Raw genomic sequence first — 18,631 nt, 5'->3', positions numbered from 1 at the left:
CAGTTTAATGTCTGAATCCAAATTCATAAAGAGTTGGAAAAATGAGATGTCTGAGCTATAGGATTCACAGGGATTTCATATGAAGCCTATTTAATCAGGATAACACTGTTATTAATATTCATAATGTCAGCTGGAACACAAATGACAGACTTCAGGGCCTAAAATTTTACTTGGTGAATTTATTAAAAGTAGCTTAAAAAATTAATGGAATTTAAGTAAAGTTGGTGAATATGAAAATCTTGTGTTAGCAGAAAAAAATCTCTATTAGAACTTTCTTTAAGACCATTTTGCATTGATGTCTTTTGACAGATTTCACTGGCACTTAAAGAAGAAAGATGCATGAATGGTCATTTAAGAGGATTTAAACACATTGGCACATTAATTTTTACATGAATAATTACTTTCCAAAAGCAATTAACTTACAGTGTACAAGATATGAATTGAAAAATAAGACTATGACATCAAGGGCAAAGCAAATGTGCTGTACATTTTAAACTTAGTGGCAAGACTGTTTAATATTTTGGTTTATTTTATTTTTATAGCTTGCATAGGCCGTGACTTAGAATATGGTTATTTTAATGCATTTAAAAGCATAATAGAAAGGAGTAATGTTCCCACCCCCACCAAAAAATATTGGTATGTTAAACATTATCCTCTGCAAGTATCTTTTGTATTTATTGGAGAATTAAACATTTGTTGTGCTATTGGTAATATTTGAGAATACGTTCAATTTTGCAGAAAGTTAAAGGGATGATTCTGAATAGGTTTAGTGCTACAAATACATATGTGTTAATACAGACTTACTGATTATAGCATAACTCAAATGTATAATAAATACGTTTCTGAAAGTTTGTATAAGTTTAGTTAATAAGCATCGAGTAGTGTTCAAGTAAATTTGTTTTGAATGTTAGCCTAAGAAAGTAAAAATTGGGGAATGGCTTAAGTAAAACTGGGGTGTGTTTTATTTTGTGTACTACCTGCTCTTTACGTTTTAAAACGTGCTTGTAATGATATTATACCTGTGCTCTAGTTTTTATTTTTGTTATTGGAGTTCCTTAAAAACAATTAGTTTTAGACCATTTTGTGTAATTACAATAATACCGAGTATTTTGTTTTACATTCGTCAGAGATTATTTTTCTTACAAATTTTAGTACTTACAAAAGCATAGCTTAGGGCCTCCCTGGTGGCGCAGTGGTTGAGAGTCCGCCTGCCGATGCAGTGGATACGGGTTCGTGCCCCGGTCTGGGAGGATCCCATATGCCGCGGAGCGGCTGGGCCCGTGAGCCATGGCCGCTGGGCCTGCGCATCCGGAGCCTGTGCTCCGCAACGGGAGAGGCCACAACAGTGAGAGGCCCACATAACGCAAAAAGGAAAAAAAAAAAAAAAAAAAAAAAAGCATAGCTTAGTTATTATCTCTAACATGCCAGTTAGGGTTTACCAGTGAAAGAATATAGGTATTGGTCTTGCAGTATAAGAGGGTACTAGAAGTTTTACTTGCAGTCAGTGCTATATATGAATGATTTAGTTTCATTAGATTTATAAGAATTGCGTGGTATGTTTTGGGACTCATATTCAGAACTTGAATGGAAAAAGCGTTAATTACTAGGGTGTGTAGAAATTATCACAGTAAGCCATAAATTAAAATTTTTTGTATAAGGAATGAAATCAAATTGATAAATTGATTTATTGTTTTTTTTGTTTTTTTTTTTAGTGTCTTTTTAAAAGTTAGGTTTTGGGTTGGGGGGACATGTTTTGTTTTTGGCTCTGAAATATTCACTTATATGCCCAGGAGAGGGCAGCATTTTACTATATCAGTCTCATAAAAGAATTAGCCCTGCTTAGACTGTCAATGTTTCTTGTAATTACTCCCAGTATATTTGTTGCTTGCTTATGAATTAACTTGCATTTATGGAACTAAATCATTCCAATCATTTAATTACACCTGAGGAGATGAACTATAATTGCTTGCTTCCAGCTAGGATCTGATATGGCTTGAGCAGTATTAATTTGGTGTTTACTTTTCTGAGTGCTAAAAGCATTAAAATGATTGTGCAATGGGATTACATTTTACTAATTGCTGGCATTCATTAGCTGGGTAAATGATGAGGAAGAGTGACTGTATATTGAAGAGGGATAAAATTATGGTTTTAAATAGTATATTACTAAGCACATTAAGACCTGTAAGACATGTTTTAAAATACTCCAGAGGTTATTAAAGGCTGTATTTTCTACATGTCTTGCTATATGAATCTCTTATTAAAAGACCGCAATTATTATTAACCTTTTTGGGCAATATGGAGGGAAGTGGCTTCATTGACTGGAACATATTTCTTTGATATTAATAACTTCCTATATTTTCAACTAATCCAAAAGTAAATGAGGAACTTAGAAAAAGATTGCCAACTCCAGATCAACATATTTAGAGAAAATTGGAAAGGAGAAGCTTACTACAGCTTTATTTGAGGACTTTTTAAAGAACGCAGAGTTCTAGCTGTGAGGTAAATCTAATTTTATTCTCCTTAAAAGCATGCAAAAAAAAAACCCAAAACAAACTTACATAGCTTTTATCATATTTATTATGAAAACAAATGCAAGAGAGAAAAACCAGTAATTCCACAAGTTAATGATAATCTTTTAAAAAATTAGAATAGCATTTAAAATTACTTTTACAAGTATGAAATGTTTTATATGAAAATATACATTCAAATCAATAAATTTGAAATTTGACAAATAGAGTAAATTTTTAATTTTTTTTAATTGTTGAAATTGTAGTTGGAAAGACTTAAGTTAAATAAATTAAATGGTTCCCTAACCAAAGGAGCAAGAATGTCTAGAAGCTTAACCTGAACTGTATTTACTAAAATATAGGTGTGAATGAAAGAACTTTTTTCTGAGAAAAAAGATTTAATTTCACGTGTTGAAATACACAGTTAATTGTCCTATTATAAATGTTTTAGAAAACCATTTATCCTGTAAATTCTCTGTTAAATAAAGGTAAGGTTTAGGTGTGTTCTGATATATTGTTTTAAGTTTATTTATCTAGAGTTGGCTTTATTTTAGCTTCAAATCTTGGCGCGGAAACCAGAGACATTGCCAGAGCAAACAGGAACGGGAGTGCAAATGGACAACTGGTCAAAAGGTAAGGACTTTTAAGGTATTAATAATACTGAACCCCAGGTGTTGTGCTAGTTTAAGACACTGAATGAAGTGTGTTTGTTCTAACCAATATATTAGAGGCAGACAAGCACAAGTGCACACGCATGCACACACACACGCAAGGAAGGAGGCATACACAAAGAGACCCACATTCTGCAAAAGGGACACAAAGACACATGGAGAAAGAGACATGCACACACAGGGAAAGGGGCACACACAGAGCAAGAGATATTGAGAGAAAAAAGGAAAGCAGACACAGGAAGAGAGAAACACACACAAAGTGATGGAGGAGATTGAGAGAACGAATGGTAGAGAAATGAATACAGAGAGGTATACTCAGAGAAACACAAACAGAGAAAGGAGACACAGACACAAGAGGGAGATACTAAACTCAATGAGAAAGACACAGACACATATACAGAGGGGCACACACACAGAGAAAGACACACATGCATAGATACACACAGAAAGAGACACACATACTGAGACTCACAGAGAAGGAGAGATACCAGAGTGAGAGAAACATGGTGAGAAGGAGACAGAGACATACAGTGAGTGAGAGAGAGAGAGAGAGAGAGGGAGGGAGAGGGAGATGGGGAAGAGACACTGAGAGAGAGGGGCACAGGTGTACATGCAGACACACTCAGAGACACACAGAGACGAGACACAAAGTTAAAGAGACATGGAAGATACACACATATACAGAGAGAGACAAACATATATGGAGAGGGAGACACATATATACAGAGAAACAGACCAAGACACATACAGGCACATAGACACATGTAGAGACACATGCACACCAAAAGACACACCCGGAGACACCCACAAAGAAACGGAGTCAGAGGGGGACTCTCCCTGGAGAGTCAGGGCCACAGAGACTTGCAGAGATGTGCAGAGGGAGGCAGGAAAAGGTACTTCAAAACAGAGACAGAGGGGCTTCCCTGGTGGCGCAGTGGTTGATCGCCTGCCGATGCAGGGGACACGGGTTCGTGCCCCGGTCTGGGAAGATCCCACATGCTGCGGAGCGGCTGGGCCCGTGAGCCATGGCCGTTGAGCCTGCGCGTCCGGAGCCTGTGCTCCGCAACGGGAGAGGCCACAACAGTGAGAGGCCCACATACCGCAAAAAAAAAAACAAAACAGACAGAGACATGAAAACAGAGTCAGAGACAAGGAGAGAAACAGAAAAGGATACACACACATATGCACAGGCAGAGGGAGAGAACAGTCAGACAGAAATGCAGTTTGAAAGACAGGCAGACTGAGAGATGGCCTGAAAAAGGGAGAAATGGTGGATGGGTGGATGGAGGGATGTATGTATGTATGGGTATGTAGGTAGGTAAGTAGAGCACATCTGTCTATGTATAGAGCAAGGTAGAGAGAGGGCCATAAAGACAGAGGTTTAAAAAATGTTAGGTTTTTAATTGAAGTCTTTTACACTAAATCTGGATACAGTTGCAAATCTGAAATACTTGGAAAACAAATCATTCTGAATATAGTATTACATATAATTGAAGACTTCGGCCTTTATGTTCATCATTTTTATTTCCTCTAAATTAAAAAAAATAGAATTATTACCAAAACATTGCACACATCTCTTCTTTTGATTCCCCCCTCCTTCAACAGGGCTCTTTCTTTACCATTTATCAACCACACTCTTACCTTTTTCAGAAGGTTAAAGGCCATTTTGGGGAACTGTTCTATCATCATTAAACTAAATCAGTTAATAGCTACACATTCTTTTGAGGAATAGAAAGATGCTATACTGAGTATACCTTTTTCGATTTCTGCATTTGTTTTTGATTTCTACGCTGGTATAAATTTTCTTGTCGTTAATGCCTACCGTTAGCAGCATTTCTCCTCTTATTTGTGATTCTAGGCTACTTGTTATGAGTTTAGAATCCAGGTAACTGATTGCATTGTGTATAAAGGAATAGCAAGTAATACCTGAGTAACGTAGTTAAAGGTTTTTAATGCAAAGTTAATAGCTTTAGTGAATGGATTTTGTGGCACTTAATTTTAGTCTACTCTCTTTATATTCAAGTTTGTGATAAGGATGTATTGGTGTGAAGCGGAAAACTGATTTGTTGTAGTTGTTTTTACTCATTTATGCAAATAAGCAAGCAAACACTCTTCTTTTGAAGAACTCAGAGCAGTTCTTACTCAATATATGTACAAAATAAGAAAAGAGGAAGTAAATAATGATGCCCCTGTTGCTTATGTTCCCTATTCAGAGGCCACATTGCTATGAAATCCATGTCGTTCACATTATAGACAAAAGGATCTTTAAGGAGCCAAAGGAATTATTTTTAATATATCTAGAGAATAGGGGCTATAGAGGAAATACTTCTCATAAATGTAAAATAACCAGGAAATATGTTAAGGAACGGAGCTGCTGAAGCTATAGGACACTTTTGGAAAGGAAGGTTTTAGGGCTAAAGACAGATGCATAAATAGTTTGCAGGAGGCACAGACGTGACTGAAACATCATTAAGAAAATTTGCATTTTTACAGACTTTTTTTGGACATTGGAAATAGGAATAAGACATTCCTTTATATAAAGGGCCTATTAATGAAACATTATTAACAAATAAAGTTAAACAGGTAAATGTAGTATCTTTTAGTTTTGTGATAACTGATATGTTTAAACAGTAAAATCTCACATGGTTATTTCTTTGATATCAGGGTTCGTGGGATTTTTTCATAAAGCACAGATTACTTCAAAGCTCTATCTTACAAATATTCATAGGCTGTTCTTGTAGTTATTTTTATTTAAAGTTATCTTATTTTTTTAAGGAAATGGAGCTAATTAAAAACTTCTATTACACTTTGCATCATCTTAGAAGTTTCATTATAAGGAGTGCTGAAGTGGTTATTCTTTTCCTAGCTTTATTTTAGAAACATTGCTGAAATATTTGATGTCAAAGAGTATGAGATAAATAATGTTAACAGGTAAAACAATTACATTTTTCTCAGTTTTTGTCATTATTCTCAGTTTAGAAAATGTAAAGCTGAGGTTGGTAGGTAGGATGAGTGAAGACATCTACAAACTGTCTAGGTTTCTTTATTTAATTAAAAAAATCCTGAATGAATGAAATTTTAGGTTGATGGAAGCAATAGGTGAGTGAATGAACATGTGTTGTCAAGCAAGCATTGGTAACATCTTCTGGCTTCTTAAAAAGTAAATGATGTTTTGTCCTTTCATAAAAGCTTTCTGTTTTTCAGCATTCTTTTTTTTCCCCTGCTTTTTAAGAAAAAAAATGAAATGGCACAAAGGACATATGCAAAGTTAACCCTCAGAAAGAGTCAGTTATTATATGATTGTTTAGCCTTTTTTAGCATTTACTTATTTACTTAACTATGTAAGAAAAAACTCATGGGGGTCAGAAATCGCTTACGAATAATTATTTGGAATAGTATGATAAATTTCTGGATAGCTCTTAAATTTTGGTGATTTTTATTAAATTAGCAGAAACATGGGTTAATTGTTTTATAGTACACAACAGGCCATTGGAAATAGTTTAAGTATTATTTATGAATAAACATGTCTGCCATAAGTATACATACCTACAATAATATAGGTAAAAATGAGGTCTGGATGCAAGTTAAATTTAGAATATTGTGAAACTTATTTAAATTTAGAACCTTTAGGGGTCAGTGTTCCCTAAGAAAGGTTAAAGAAGGTTACTGTGCCTACCCAAATTAAACATTGTTTGCTATGTTTTAAATATTGCTTAACAATTGAGGGTAAGAAATGGTAGGAATCATACAGCTTGAAGAAGCTTTAGACAAAAACCTTTCAATTTTACGAGTTTATTTAATATTATTGTTAGGTTTATTATTTTAGGAAATTATATTTAATGTGTTTTATACACAGTAGTTATTTTCACTTATGTATTATCTCAATTTAGATATGAATCATATGTTTTTAAACTACTTTCTTTTAAGCTTAAAAAGTGAGCATGATTCTAAATCATCATACTCATTTGAAACTTGAGATGTCAATAGATTTCTTACATGTTGCAGTTTATTGGAGGCTAGCAAATATTTTTAAAAATCTTATCTTGCTGATTTAAGTAAAAAGCAACTGTCTTCTTTATTTCTAAAGAGGATATGATTTTGTTTCCATGATTTTTATGGCTTTTCTATCAAACAAAATAAACAACTAGAACTAAAACGTAGCAAAAGGTAACTTACAAGTGATTTGGTAGTTTCTTCTTGAGTCAGAATACTATTTATTTTTGCTTGGCATTTGGAACCTATGTGCCACCATCAACCTCTTTTATTATTGGTTCATTTATCTTTCTCTCTTTTCACAAAGTATGTGTTCTTTTTACTTTTTGCCCATATATTGTTCTGTAATTGAAGTACATCTAAAACTATTGCATGATTTGCAAGCATTTTATAAGAGTAGACATATATAGAAACACCATGGGAAAACGACTAGGATGCTTTTAAATGTCTTTGATCATTATGACAAAAATAATGGAATCTTATATCTTCTTCATAAGCTAGTTTATTTTAAAGCAGACAGAAAGGAAATGGCAACTTGCATAGAATGGACATCCATTTCTATCAGCAAAATAGCTGGTGGAAAAAAAATGATTCCCTAGACATTATCATTAGGCCCTCCTTGAAATTCAAGGTTTTGAAAATATCTACATAATTAGTCGTTCTGTATTGAATTATAGGATTTGAATTGTATTCAATAATTGACTTTCTAGTAAGTAATGGTATATTTTCCCTGAATGAGTAACACGATTTGTTTTTGTTTGTTAATTTTATTTTTATTTGTTTAAATTTAAAGGAAAATTGCACTGGAGAACTAATGCATTTAATAATTTCAGTGAAATGTTATAGTAGAAAGAATATAGTTTTTGGAACTAGATAGACCTGGGTTTTAATTTTTCAATCTTCTATTTACTACCTACCTGGACTTGGGCAGAAGTTTCGTAATTATTTTAAGCCGTGGTTTTCTTGTGTGTGGAATAGGGAGATGCTTCCTTTAGGAACATTTTGAAGATTAGAGACTGTGTATGTAAAAGCCCTACTACAATATCTGAAACAGGAAACGAGTTTATTTAATATGGGTTTCACATACCAGAGTAATTATTTTCAATAGTGTGGTGGTGATAATGGTTTTTATAGACGTTTATAAAAAAAATAGATTGTTGAAGTATTTTACACAGCCTAGATAAGTGGTGGTTGCTGTCATTGTTCTTCCATCCAGCTGTGAAAGGTAGGTCTACAAAAAAGTTTCAAAATTATTAAGAAACATAAATACTAGTATTTGAAATGGCTATTATTAGTTTTATAGGAAGCTTATTCTCTTCAGATATAATGTTCTCAATATCAGAAACTTGACTTCTTTTAAGTAGTATAGTTTGTATTTACTATATTTATATTTTGTAGAATAGAATGTAAAATCAATTAATATTCATTTAGCATAAAATCTAATTTTGTCTGTATTGAAATCCCAATTGCAATAAAAATCTTCAGACTAGTGATATCACACAATGTGCCTTTTCCTTTTGGCAAGTGTGAATTTAAGAATACATTTTTAATTTTCATTTTGCCATAGAAGGGTTAAAAAAAGAGCATATCGAGGTCTGCTTAAATTTACTATTTATCTCCATAGGACCTAACTTAATAGAGTACTGGTAGTTTCTTACACATGACCATCCAGAATATTTGAGAGAGTAGTTTTAGGACTACTGGAAGTGAGCCAACAAGGATTGATTCATTTCCAGAGGAAATGCTAAGGCTATCCTTAAAAGCATGATGGAGGTTATACTGTTTTAGAAAAAATTAATTTCTCTTTTTTAAAATAAATTTACAAAATAAATGATATTCTGGGTGTCTATTTTTTAAGCTTGATGTGAATGATTCTGTCCTGACTCTTGGCCTCATTAAGAAAATGTAATGGAAAACCAAAACATTTTTATAAGGGCAACTTAGTTTTCTAGCTGGTTATGAAGTTTGTTAAAAACTGTGTTTTGAGACTCATCATTTCTGATATGAGTAATTCACATTTATGAATTTATGCCATAAATATTTTTTTACTTTTATTTTTTGACAGTTTTTTAAAAAGACTTTATTTTGTAGAGCAGTTTTAGGTTCACGGCAAAATTGACATGAAGTACAGAGTTCCCATTATACCCCTACTTCCTAACCCCACACAAGCACAGCTTCCCCCACTGTCAGCATCCCTCACTGAAGTGGTACCTTTACTACAGTCAATGAACCTGCCCATAAATTCTTAATAAGGGAAAAGTTTGGGAGGTAATAGGAGTCTTTATTTCTTTTTTTTGTTTGTTTTTACTAAATTTAGAGTGTTTTAGGTAGGTCAGTTCAGGCTACACTCTTCACATGGAATTCTTACTACACCTTTGGTCCTTCATTTTATAAAAATGACAATTACTAAGAAGAATAAACCTGAAAAATGGTAAATTACTTTTTTTAATAGGACTACTTCTCCATTTCTATGCTATGATCCTCTCTTTGTACAATTTGTAACTACTTCTTTGGTTTAAGGAAACTCAATTCTACTTTTAATAAGCTCTTTTAAATTTGTTTGTGGCCATGAAAATATAAATATATTTTTTGAAATAGAAAAGTTACTTGAATTTTTCAGAAGTTTTTTGCTTTATTTTAAGTTCTCCCTTCTTAAGTTTCTGAGCTCTTTGATAAAAGTCCTTATCCATTTCTGGTTATGGCCCTTTCATGCCAGAGCACTTCCTGGAACACATAGTTACGACACAAATCTCAATATAATATTATTGAATCTTAAATTTTCTAGAAATTCGAATTTCATTGTATCATATTTAAGATGATTATTATGCTCTCCATAGTGGCTGCATCTGTCACCTTTAGTGTGATTACTGTAAAGTCCTGAGTGTGCATTGGCATTTTGTTGATTTTGTAGATCTGAATCAATATACAGTGGTGTATAGACTGAATTTATGACCATTTACACAGTTGATTCAGGCTGACTGGCTGTTTGTAGAATAGGACTGATGTGACTACATTTACTCACTATTTTTGGTTATAAATAAATCTGGTAGTTAAAAATTTGGGGTTTAGTACATGTATGTAAGTGTGTTTTAATCAAAACAACCTATCATGTAAGACATTATTATCTTTCGGGAAGAAGTTTCAGATACAAATTTTCTTTGTGTTTTGCCTTTTCTGTTTTTTCTTGTGGAATGAAAAGCAAATTTAGAACAAATCAGGCTATAGAATTTTGAAATTGGTTACATAGATTATTTCATAGTCTGAATGAATGATTGAATTAAAAATATTCTAATCTGTAGCTTTTGGGTAAAAGTGATAATTTTTGTCAAATGGAATAATTGTGCTGACAAGATGTAAAAGTAATTATTTTAGAAAATTCTATTTGGACTTTATTTTTTGAGTGATTTTTGTCTTCACATATTGAAACATTTTGATACTTTAAAATCAGGGTGCTAGTGGATGAAAAGTTAAAAGTGATCAGTTCACAATGATAAAATTATACTTGTATAGTTACTGAATATGTTAGTTTTTGCTAATTAAATATTTTTTAAATTAAAAATCATATCCTTTTTAATAGTTTCACTGGCTGTACTTAAAGTAATTTGATGTACTCTAAAACATAGTAACATTCTTTGATTTTGAGCATTTTAATATAGAAATATAAACAAAGTTAAGCACAAAATACCTTATTTCCTTCCTTAATTAATATCCTGTTTTTTAAAGTTTTACCCCTTCTGTTCAGAATTTTCAGGTTAATGTTGATCCCTAACAGATTAGGATGGGTAAGGTTTATTTAGCCTTAGTTTTCTTGAACCAGCAACACACATTGGAGGAAATATGATAGGAAAAGCAGGACAAATACATCATCCTGAAGGATTCAGGCTTGTATATAAATTCTAACATTTGGACTATGGAATGTATAATATTCTGTATCCTTTCCACAGATTAAAATAAGTTCAGAGGATTTACAATTTGAAAAAATTCCCATTTTAAGTAGATTAGATGATTTCTGAATCTTCATCAAGAAACCAAATGTTGCAGAATTTGTGGAGTCACTAAAACCTTTTATTCAATTGCTTTTAAGAGTTCAAAGTTAAAAAAATAATGATTGCAGTTCGGCAAATCTGATTTTTTCCTTTCAGAAACCTTCATTGCCTATATTTTATAATCAACTCGTATATTTTAACACCAGGATAGTGCCGCATTAGTCCAGGTAAGAAGAGCAAAGACAAAACAAAAATTTTCATTAAAAAGGAAGTCCTTGATCTCCTGAGAATGCAGTAGAGACTAGCATCAGAGGCTTCCTCTGCGCATTTTTAATAGGCCATTGGTCTCTAATAGGTTCTATATTGGTCTTTCATTACCTTTTTCTTTTTAAAAAATCTCTGCCTCTTCCCAGAGTCACTTGAAACGAAAACATTATCATTTTTTCTTTTTTTTTACTTAGGCTTTTTTGTCTCAGATTTTCAATGCTGTTTTTAAAAGTTAAAAAATGCTACCAACAAGGAGCTGATGATGCTGTGGTGCAACTAACAAGGCACTAGTATAGTAGTCACAGCTGATTAATAAAATGAGAGTCCCTTCCTTTTCCTTTTGTTCCCTCCCCCCAAAACAAATGGTGAATTTGAATAAAACATACAGCATTTGCATAGAAAGTTATGTAATGATGCCATATAGAGTATAATGATTTCCTAAAACCTTGTATTTAAAGTAACCTGAATTACAATGAGAGATAAACAGAATATTTACCTATCCCTTATGAGCTGCTGCTGATATGTAAATTTATTCTTCTACTTTGCACAAATATACTTTTGAGCTACTGCTTAAACACTTTGAGGTCCTTAGTCAAACAGTTTTAATGATGCCTCCAATATTATGAAAGTGTGACATTTGATGAATGTCTCATATAGTTTTGATATCTAGGCACATGTCAACAAAAAAAATTGAACATTGGTTTGTCATGCAACACCTAGATAATTTATAATTTTACTGTTTATATCCATCTTGACATTTTTTATCTGCCAAAGGCAGGTTTCATTTGGAATCTTAATCTGAGATTTATTTGGTGGATCTGGAAATCATAGCTAGGGTTCCCACAGGAAATGGTCCATCTACCAACAGATTAAATGGCAGTCCTGCAGTTGTTAGGGGAGCTCTGCATTTAACACACATGCATACTCATTCAGTCAGCACTGGGGAGAAAAATTAAAGTAGTAACCCAGGTTTAGGAACAATGTAGCTAAAAAGTCCCATATTTGCTGAATGACAAAGGGTTATATAGCAGCATTTCATTTTATTATTCGTGCTTGAATTTCTTGTTTGCTCTGTTGAGTCTGCTGACGAATACTAATAAATGCCTGCAACAATCCAGACGAGAGATGCCTGGCAACAAAGCTATGCGGTGGACCTCCCTGATCTTCTCCAGTTCACAACCTGACCTTTTGAAAAATTGGCTGGGCTAAGCTGCAGAATTTGGGTGTAATGGTTATTGTTAACTCCAGCTTTAGGATTTATTAATTTGTGTGATCAAGACTTACCTATACTTCAAAGTTTCAAAAGACCAAATACAATCATCTATCCATTAGAACTAACATTGTGTTTCCGTGATTTCTACTTGGTATCTGACTGGTGATTCTTCTGTTTTGTTTTCCAAATCTAAAAATGTTCTTAAGTAAAATGGAAGGCACATGTAAAGAAATAGGTTTTTTTTCTTTCTTTACAATTGTTATTGGAAAAGTTACCATCCATAAATGGTTTATGGAATTGTTGAATTCATAGATAATTAGTATGTGTTCATACTTAGTAAACAAAAAATATATAATTATGAAACCTGTTTTACTTGAAGTGGTAGAAATTTAAGACTTACCTAGTTGGTTCATATTTTTAATTACTTTATATAAATTATTCTTATAACGGGAAAATTGAAAAGGTTAGAAATATATAGTAAGTAGCCAAATAGTTCATATCACTGGGGAAAAAAGAGAATAAAGAGTACTGTTGTGCTAGTTAACCTAATTTTCGGATAGTTTTCACAATCATTTTAGCTTAAATGATATTTGCAGTGGTTTAAATAGGGTGATATAATTTTTACAAAGCTTTAATTTATGCAGTATGTTCTTAAGTTAGTCAGTGTAAGGTTTAGGCAATTACACTATTATACTGTGTTCATGGCCTTCACTTGATGAAAGACATTAAAATTTAGAAGCTGAAACATTACAGTAGGACAGTTCTTGCACAGAAGTGTGTTGAATGAATATTGATGTGTTCATGACTATTTCAGACTTGAAACAAACAAAAACTTATAAAAATTTGGTGTAGTACTACCACTTTAGTTTTTTTAAATAATAAAACAAATAACAAAATTCCAGTCAAGTGATTTCTATGACTAGTCAGTGGATAATTTGTAACATGGTACACTAAGCCTTTGAATTGTCTTAATCACAGATGAAATAACCTCACCAGTTCTTTTTGACATGTTTATTTAGAGATACAACCATGTATGGGAATGTAAAGGATATAGTTTATTTTGAATTCATGTCCAAATGAATAAATTATTGACATTCACAGGTTTCATGATTTTCCAGGTTAACAAACCTTTATCAAGCCTTATTTCAAAATCTTATAGCTATATCCAGGCTCTCCCCCATCACATGTTATTGACTTCCCCTCAATATATATAATACACCTTATCAGAATCACATAAAACTCTGTATCTGTGCTTTTCAGTGTAACAGCCAACGGCCACATGTAGTTTTGGATGCTTGAAATGTGAGCAATGAAGATACAGAACAATGAAAATGAAAGTTATAGTACTTTTTTGCTTCTTCTTATGGCTGGTCAAGCCGAAAAATAAATTGAAAACCCCCTGAGAGAGTATACAGTATCCAGGTAACAAGTTTGCATATTTTAAGCCAAGGATCCAAAAGTTACCTAATTTATTGTGAGTCCTAAATTAGAATCTCTGTAGGATAAGTACCTGTGATCTACTAGCTATGATCCTGATCATATCTAATATCATGTGCCAATATGGTAGTGTTCAAATTATGTTACAGAAACATGTTATTTAAATTTCTTATTTTCCTGCCATGGGATTGAATCTACAGAAATGTACTCTTAATTTTCTTTCTATGCAGTTGAATTTTCTTTCAGGATCTTTCTCTAATGTCAGGATTTCAAATTTTGAAGTTCTGTTACTTTTGTAATTTATTAGTTTTATAATCTTATACAAACTTTATTAAACCATTATGTATTAACTACAAGTTTTAACCTTAAGTATTTTCTCTTTTTTGTATGTTTTTCATTGAACAAAGTAGCATTTTATTTATTTTCCATGTTCATGTCTTCTGTTCTTTTAATAAGAAAAATTTTTCTTACTGTATTTTATTCTTACACATTTTAATAAGAAAATCTTTTACTTTTAGCTAATTAGATTCTTGCAAATAATAATAGCTAACATTTATTGAGTGTGTATTCTGTACTGACACTTTTCCAAGAGATTATATAATTTAAATAATTTAATGCTCATAATAACCTTTTGAGGTAGGTGCTTTTATTATGTGCTTTTTACTGATAGGGGAATTGATGAGAGGTTTAGTAATTTGGTAAAGGTCATACAGCTGTGTGGTAGAGCCAGAATTCAAACTCTGCAGTCAGTCTTCAGAGCCCATGCACTGTGGTTCTGCTTGGAAACTCTAAATACGCCAGTATTCTACTTGGAAGGTCTAAACTTTGCTCTTGTACTCACTCATATTAAGTGGAACCACTATGATATGGCAGAAGTTTCTGATGTCCTTCTTTTATGTTTGGGGAGAGAAAAGCCCATATATGCATCTATGTGGAAAACTAACCGCCCCACACACATAAAGGAAGCAAATAGTCGGAAATATTTAGTAAAGGGAATAAAGAATATTTATACACACATACAGATAGATAATCTACGTGTAACTCAGTTAAGGAATTGGTTAGGAGCCACTAGCTGATACTGTGTTGAAACTAATGTTTGTTTAGAAAAATTCTTAACCATTGAAAAAAAGACATTTGTTTAAAATGTGGGACTACTATAGTACTTCCATCATGAAATCAAATTTACACTTATTTAATAGCAAGAAGTGTCATATCATTTTGATGTTTTTACATAATGTAGTGATAGACAATGTACAAAAGAAGCAGTAAACGTGAGGTTTTTGTTCTTTTTATATTTATAAAATCAGATGCTACGATATAAGTAGTAACCTTTACAAAAAAAGAAAAGATAGAGTGTAAAGAAGTGGTGACCAATTATGTTAGCAAGTGTCAGAGAGCACATTAACAAATTGCTTCCTTTATGGTTCGTTTTAGATACAAGTGCCCCTGAGTAGCACCTGCATCTGAAGGAGAGAGATCCATTTATTCGAATGTACCTGCCTATAGCACCTCCATTCCTCTTTCTCTTTTCTGCCACTGAGCTCTCAGGTACCTGAGATGTTGCTATTCTGAGTAACCCCTGTAGGATCCCTAGAGACAATTCTAGCTCAACCACTCTGAAGAAACAGCTCTGTAAACAGTATTGACCCCACAGGGGACCATCAAATCCATTTACACAGATACCAGTTGTCACAAACTATTTACAAAGCCAGACAGAACAAAATTCCCCAGCCTCTAAGAATCCCTATTTGATTCTAGCCACCTCCTCACTTCTATATAGTAGTTGTGAAGTAACAATTATTTTTGGCCATGAGTTATGATTTTTTGGGTAGCATCAATTTAACTGAGTATATTCAGTTAATTCAATCCATTTAACTGGCATTAATGTATAATTGTCTGGAGAACTGAACTCAAAAGGGATCCTAAAGCTTTCTTTACTAGGTTAGGAAATAGTATAATGCTGTTAATTTTCTAGACTAAGGAACTGAGAATTTAGTAGCAACGCTAACATTGGGATAGTTGACAATAGTAATACCTCCAGGAGTAAAGGGAGAATTTGTTAGATCATGAAAATGATCCATTGGAAACAGTATGAAAGTCACTAGGGAGATACAGGGTTTTCAAAGCATATAATACAGCTGGCCTAGGCACATGTATTAAGTATTAGGATTCTAAAAAGTCTTTACTAAATTTACCCACTTTGCCCAGATGAATAAACTGTCTCTAACAACAGCAGTAGGTGGCATTTGAGGAATAGTGAGTAATAATCTTCCATAACATCATTTTCAAATGGTCACAGGATAGGTTTACATGGCAGTGATAGCATTAAATAATAATAGCAAAAATTGGGGAATATATTTGGTTTGAAATGGTTAAAATTCTTATGTCCAAATAATGCAGTGTGCCTGCAGAAGAGCAAATAAATAAAGGGATTGATAATTGTCATAAAAAATTTCCTGTTATTTGAGAAAAGAAAGTTAGATTTCATAGACTTATGAATTATGAAGAAGAGATTAATAACTTATTCTATAAGTTCCTATGTAGAAATGAATTTAAATAGTATTCTGTTAGTCATAATGATGGAACAATTAACAATGACATTGATTCAACACTGAAATTACTAAAGAAAGTTATAGAGTTTCCATTTCAAACCATATGAGAGAGAGAGAGAGCAATCAATAGAATAGTTTTAGTTTAAACTTTCATCTGCCTAGAGATGAATTTGAATCAGAAGTGAATTGTTCTTTAAAACATTTATCTTATCTTTCTATTCGAGTAGTGTATGAAACAGACCTATAACTTCACTTTTTGTTGCATTTTATTGGTATATTTCTAATGCAATTTTCTTTCAAGTGATGGGGTAATACAACATCTCAACTAAAGCTTTTAGTGGCACCATCCTGTTATCACTTGATAAAAGTCCTTCTGGGGCTGGAGAGTTTAGGAAAAATAATTGAAGACTGAGTTAGAGTAACTAAATACTATCGTATTCTCTTGGTTGGAGGAGGTACTAACTCAGAAATTGAATTTAAGTTGAGCTGTGAATAAGATAAAGAAAATTTGGTAAAACGAAATATGATACAGCAGTATGTTAAAATTTGACTTGAAAAGTTGAAGTGTATCATGCCAGCAACTTACTCTCAAATGTTTCAGAAAAAATTATGTATGTGTAGGTAGACAGACAGAGAATAAATAATAAAGCAAGCATGGTAAAATGTTAACATTGAGGAATCTGGATGAAGGGTGTATAGTAATTCTTTGTACTATTTTTGCAACTTTTTTATAAGACTGGAATTATTTCAAAGTAAAAAGGTAGAAAGAAATGACTGTTAACTAACATCAGTCAGCTTTCTCATCTGGCTCTGTCTTCTTTAGCATGTTTATGCAGTCAGTGAAGTCTTTTGCATTTGTCTTTCATTTCTCCTCTCCATTTCTTGCCATTTTTCTGAATGACTTCAGTTTCTTGAAAGATGGCACTCCCTGTACCCTGATACCTTGATGATTTCCTCCTCTCCAGGTACCTTCATCATCAATCTAGTTAATCAACACATTCCCAGATCTACCACATCTTGGAATTTGTCTTTACAGTGTTACTCATTTTACAAGTTTTCACTCCTCAACTATAGCATCTTGTCCTTTCAGAACAACAAATGTCTTTGTGTTTTTCCTAAAGCTATTTCTTCTCTTCTGTACTCATTCTTCCTGTTCTCTCTCTTTTTTTTTTTTTTTTTTTTTTTTTTTGCGGTACACAGGCCTCTCACTGTTGTGGCCTCTCCCGTTGTGGAGCACAGGCTCTGGACGCACAGGCTCAGCGGCCATGGCTCACGGGCCCAGCCGCTCCGCAGCATGTGGGATCTTCCCGGACCGGGGCACGAACCCGTGTCCCCTGCATCGGCAGGCAGAATCTCAACCACTGCGCCACCAGGGAAGCCCTCTTCCTGTTCTCTTATTCTTATAGTCTGTCAACTTTCTCTTTACTTCACCAAGCTCAAACTCTTTGAGAGTTCATTACTTTGCATATTTCTGCTTGTCCCATTTTGGAACAAACGCCTTTGTGAAATCTTCTCATAGTCTTCCAGTAGAGTGTCCAAAAAAAAAAAAAACCAGAAGGAAAATTTTATAAATCAGCTTTGTTTACTCTAAAGTAAAATTAAATTCTCAGTGGAAGAGTATGGATAGTTGTAGAGCAGGTTCCAAATATCTGGTGAACAGTTTCAGTTAGGAATCTAAAAGCTTTTTCTACAGAGCAAGGATAGAAACATCCAGAAATGGAGCCAAATCATACAGTATGAATTCTTCAAAAATATTAAATATTTAAAATTAAAATCCAGAAGTGTGTTAGAACTTGATGAATTTATTTTGATAATACTTCAGGGGGTTATAATTAGTAGGATCCAGGAGGTATCAGTAAAGAGCCCTCTTATTGAGAAGGTTCCATGTCTGCTGTCAGTTTGGAGAAAATACTACAGTCACAGGTTAAAAGGCAGTGATTTACCAAGAGTTCTGGGATCATGAAATTTGACATTAGGTAAGCTGAAGTGAGAAAGAGAGCTATAA

At 33.2% G+C, this 18,631-nt stretch overlaps 1 protein-coding gene across 7 annotated transcripts in view; it reads left to right on the top strand.

The window, feature by feature from the left end:
- The window catches only part of MIPOL1 (mirror-image polydactyly 1), a 322,444-nt gene that overhangs the window by 55,336 nt on the left and 248,477 nt on the right, over positions 1-18,631 (top strand). For 5 of the 7 annotated variants that reach the window (XM_060098154.1, XM_060098156.1, XM_060098157.1 and 2 more), the window contains exons 1-2: positions 3,060-3,140; positions 15,509-15,622. In XM_060098154.1, the coding sequence (XP_059954137.1) occupies positions 15,565-15,622 (58 nt within the window). In that variant the 5' untranslated portion in view covers positions 3,060-3,140; positions 15,509-15,564. Of the gene's footprint in view, positions 1-3,059; positions 3,141-13,897; positions 14,060-15,508; positions 15,623-18,631 lie in introns of those variants that run through there. The other 2 variants (XM_060098158.1, XM_060098155.1) reach the window with 2 other exon arrangements.

Source organism: Mesoplodon densirostris, chromosome 4, assembly GCF_025265405.1.
Source record: "Mesoplodon densirostris isolate mMesDen1 chromosome 4, mMesDen1 primary haplotype, whole genome shotgun sequence".
Classification (NCBI taxonomy): domain Eukaryota; kingdom Metazoa; phylum Chordata; class Mammalia; order Artiodactyla; family Ziphiidae; genus Mesoplodon; species Mesoplodon densirostris.
This window is presented reverse-complemented; position numbering and strand designations above follow the sequence as displayed.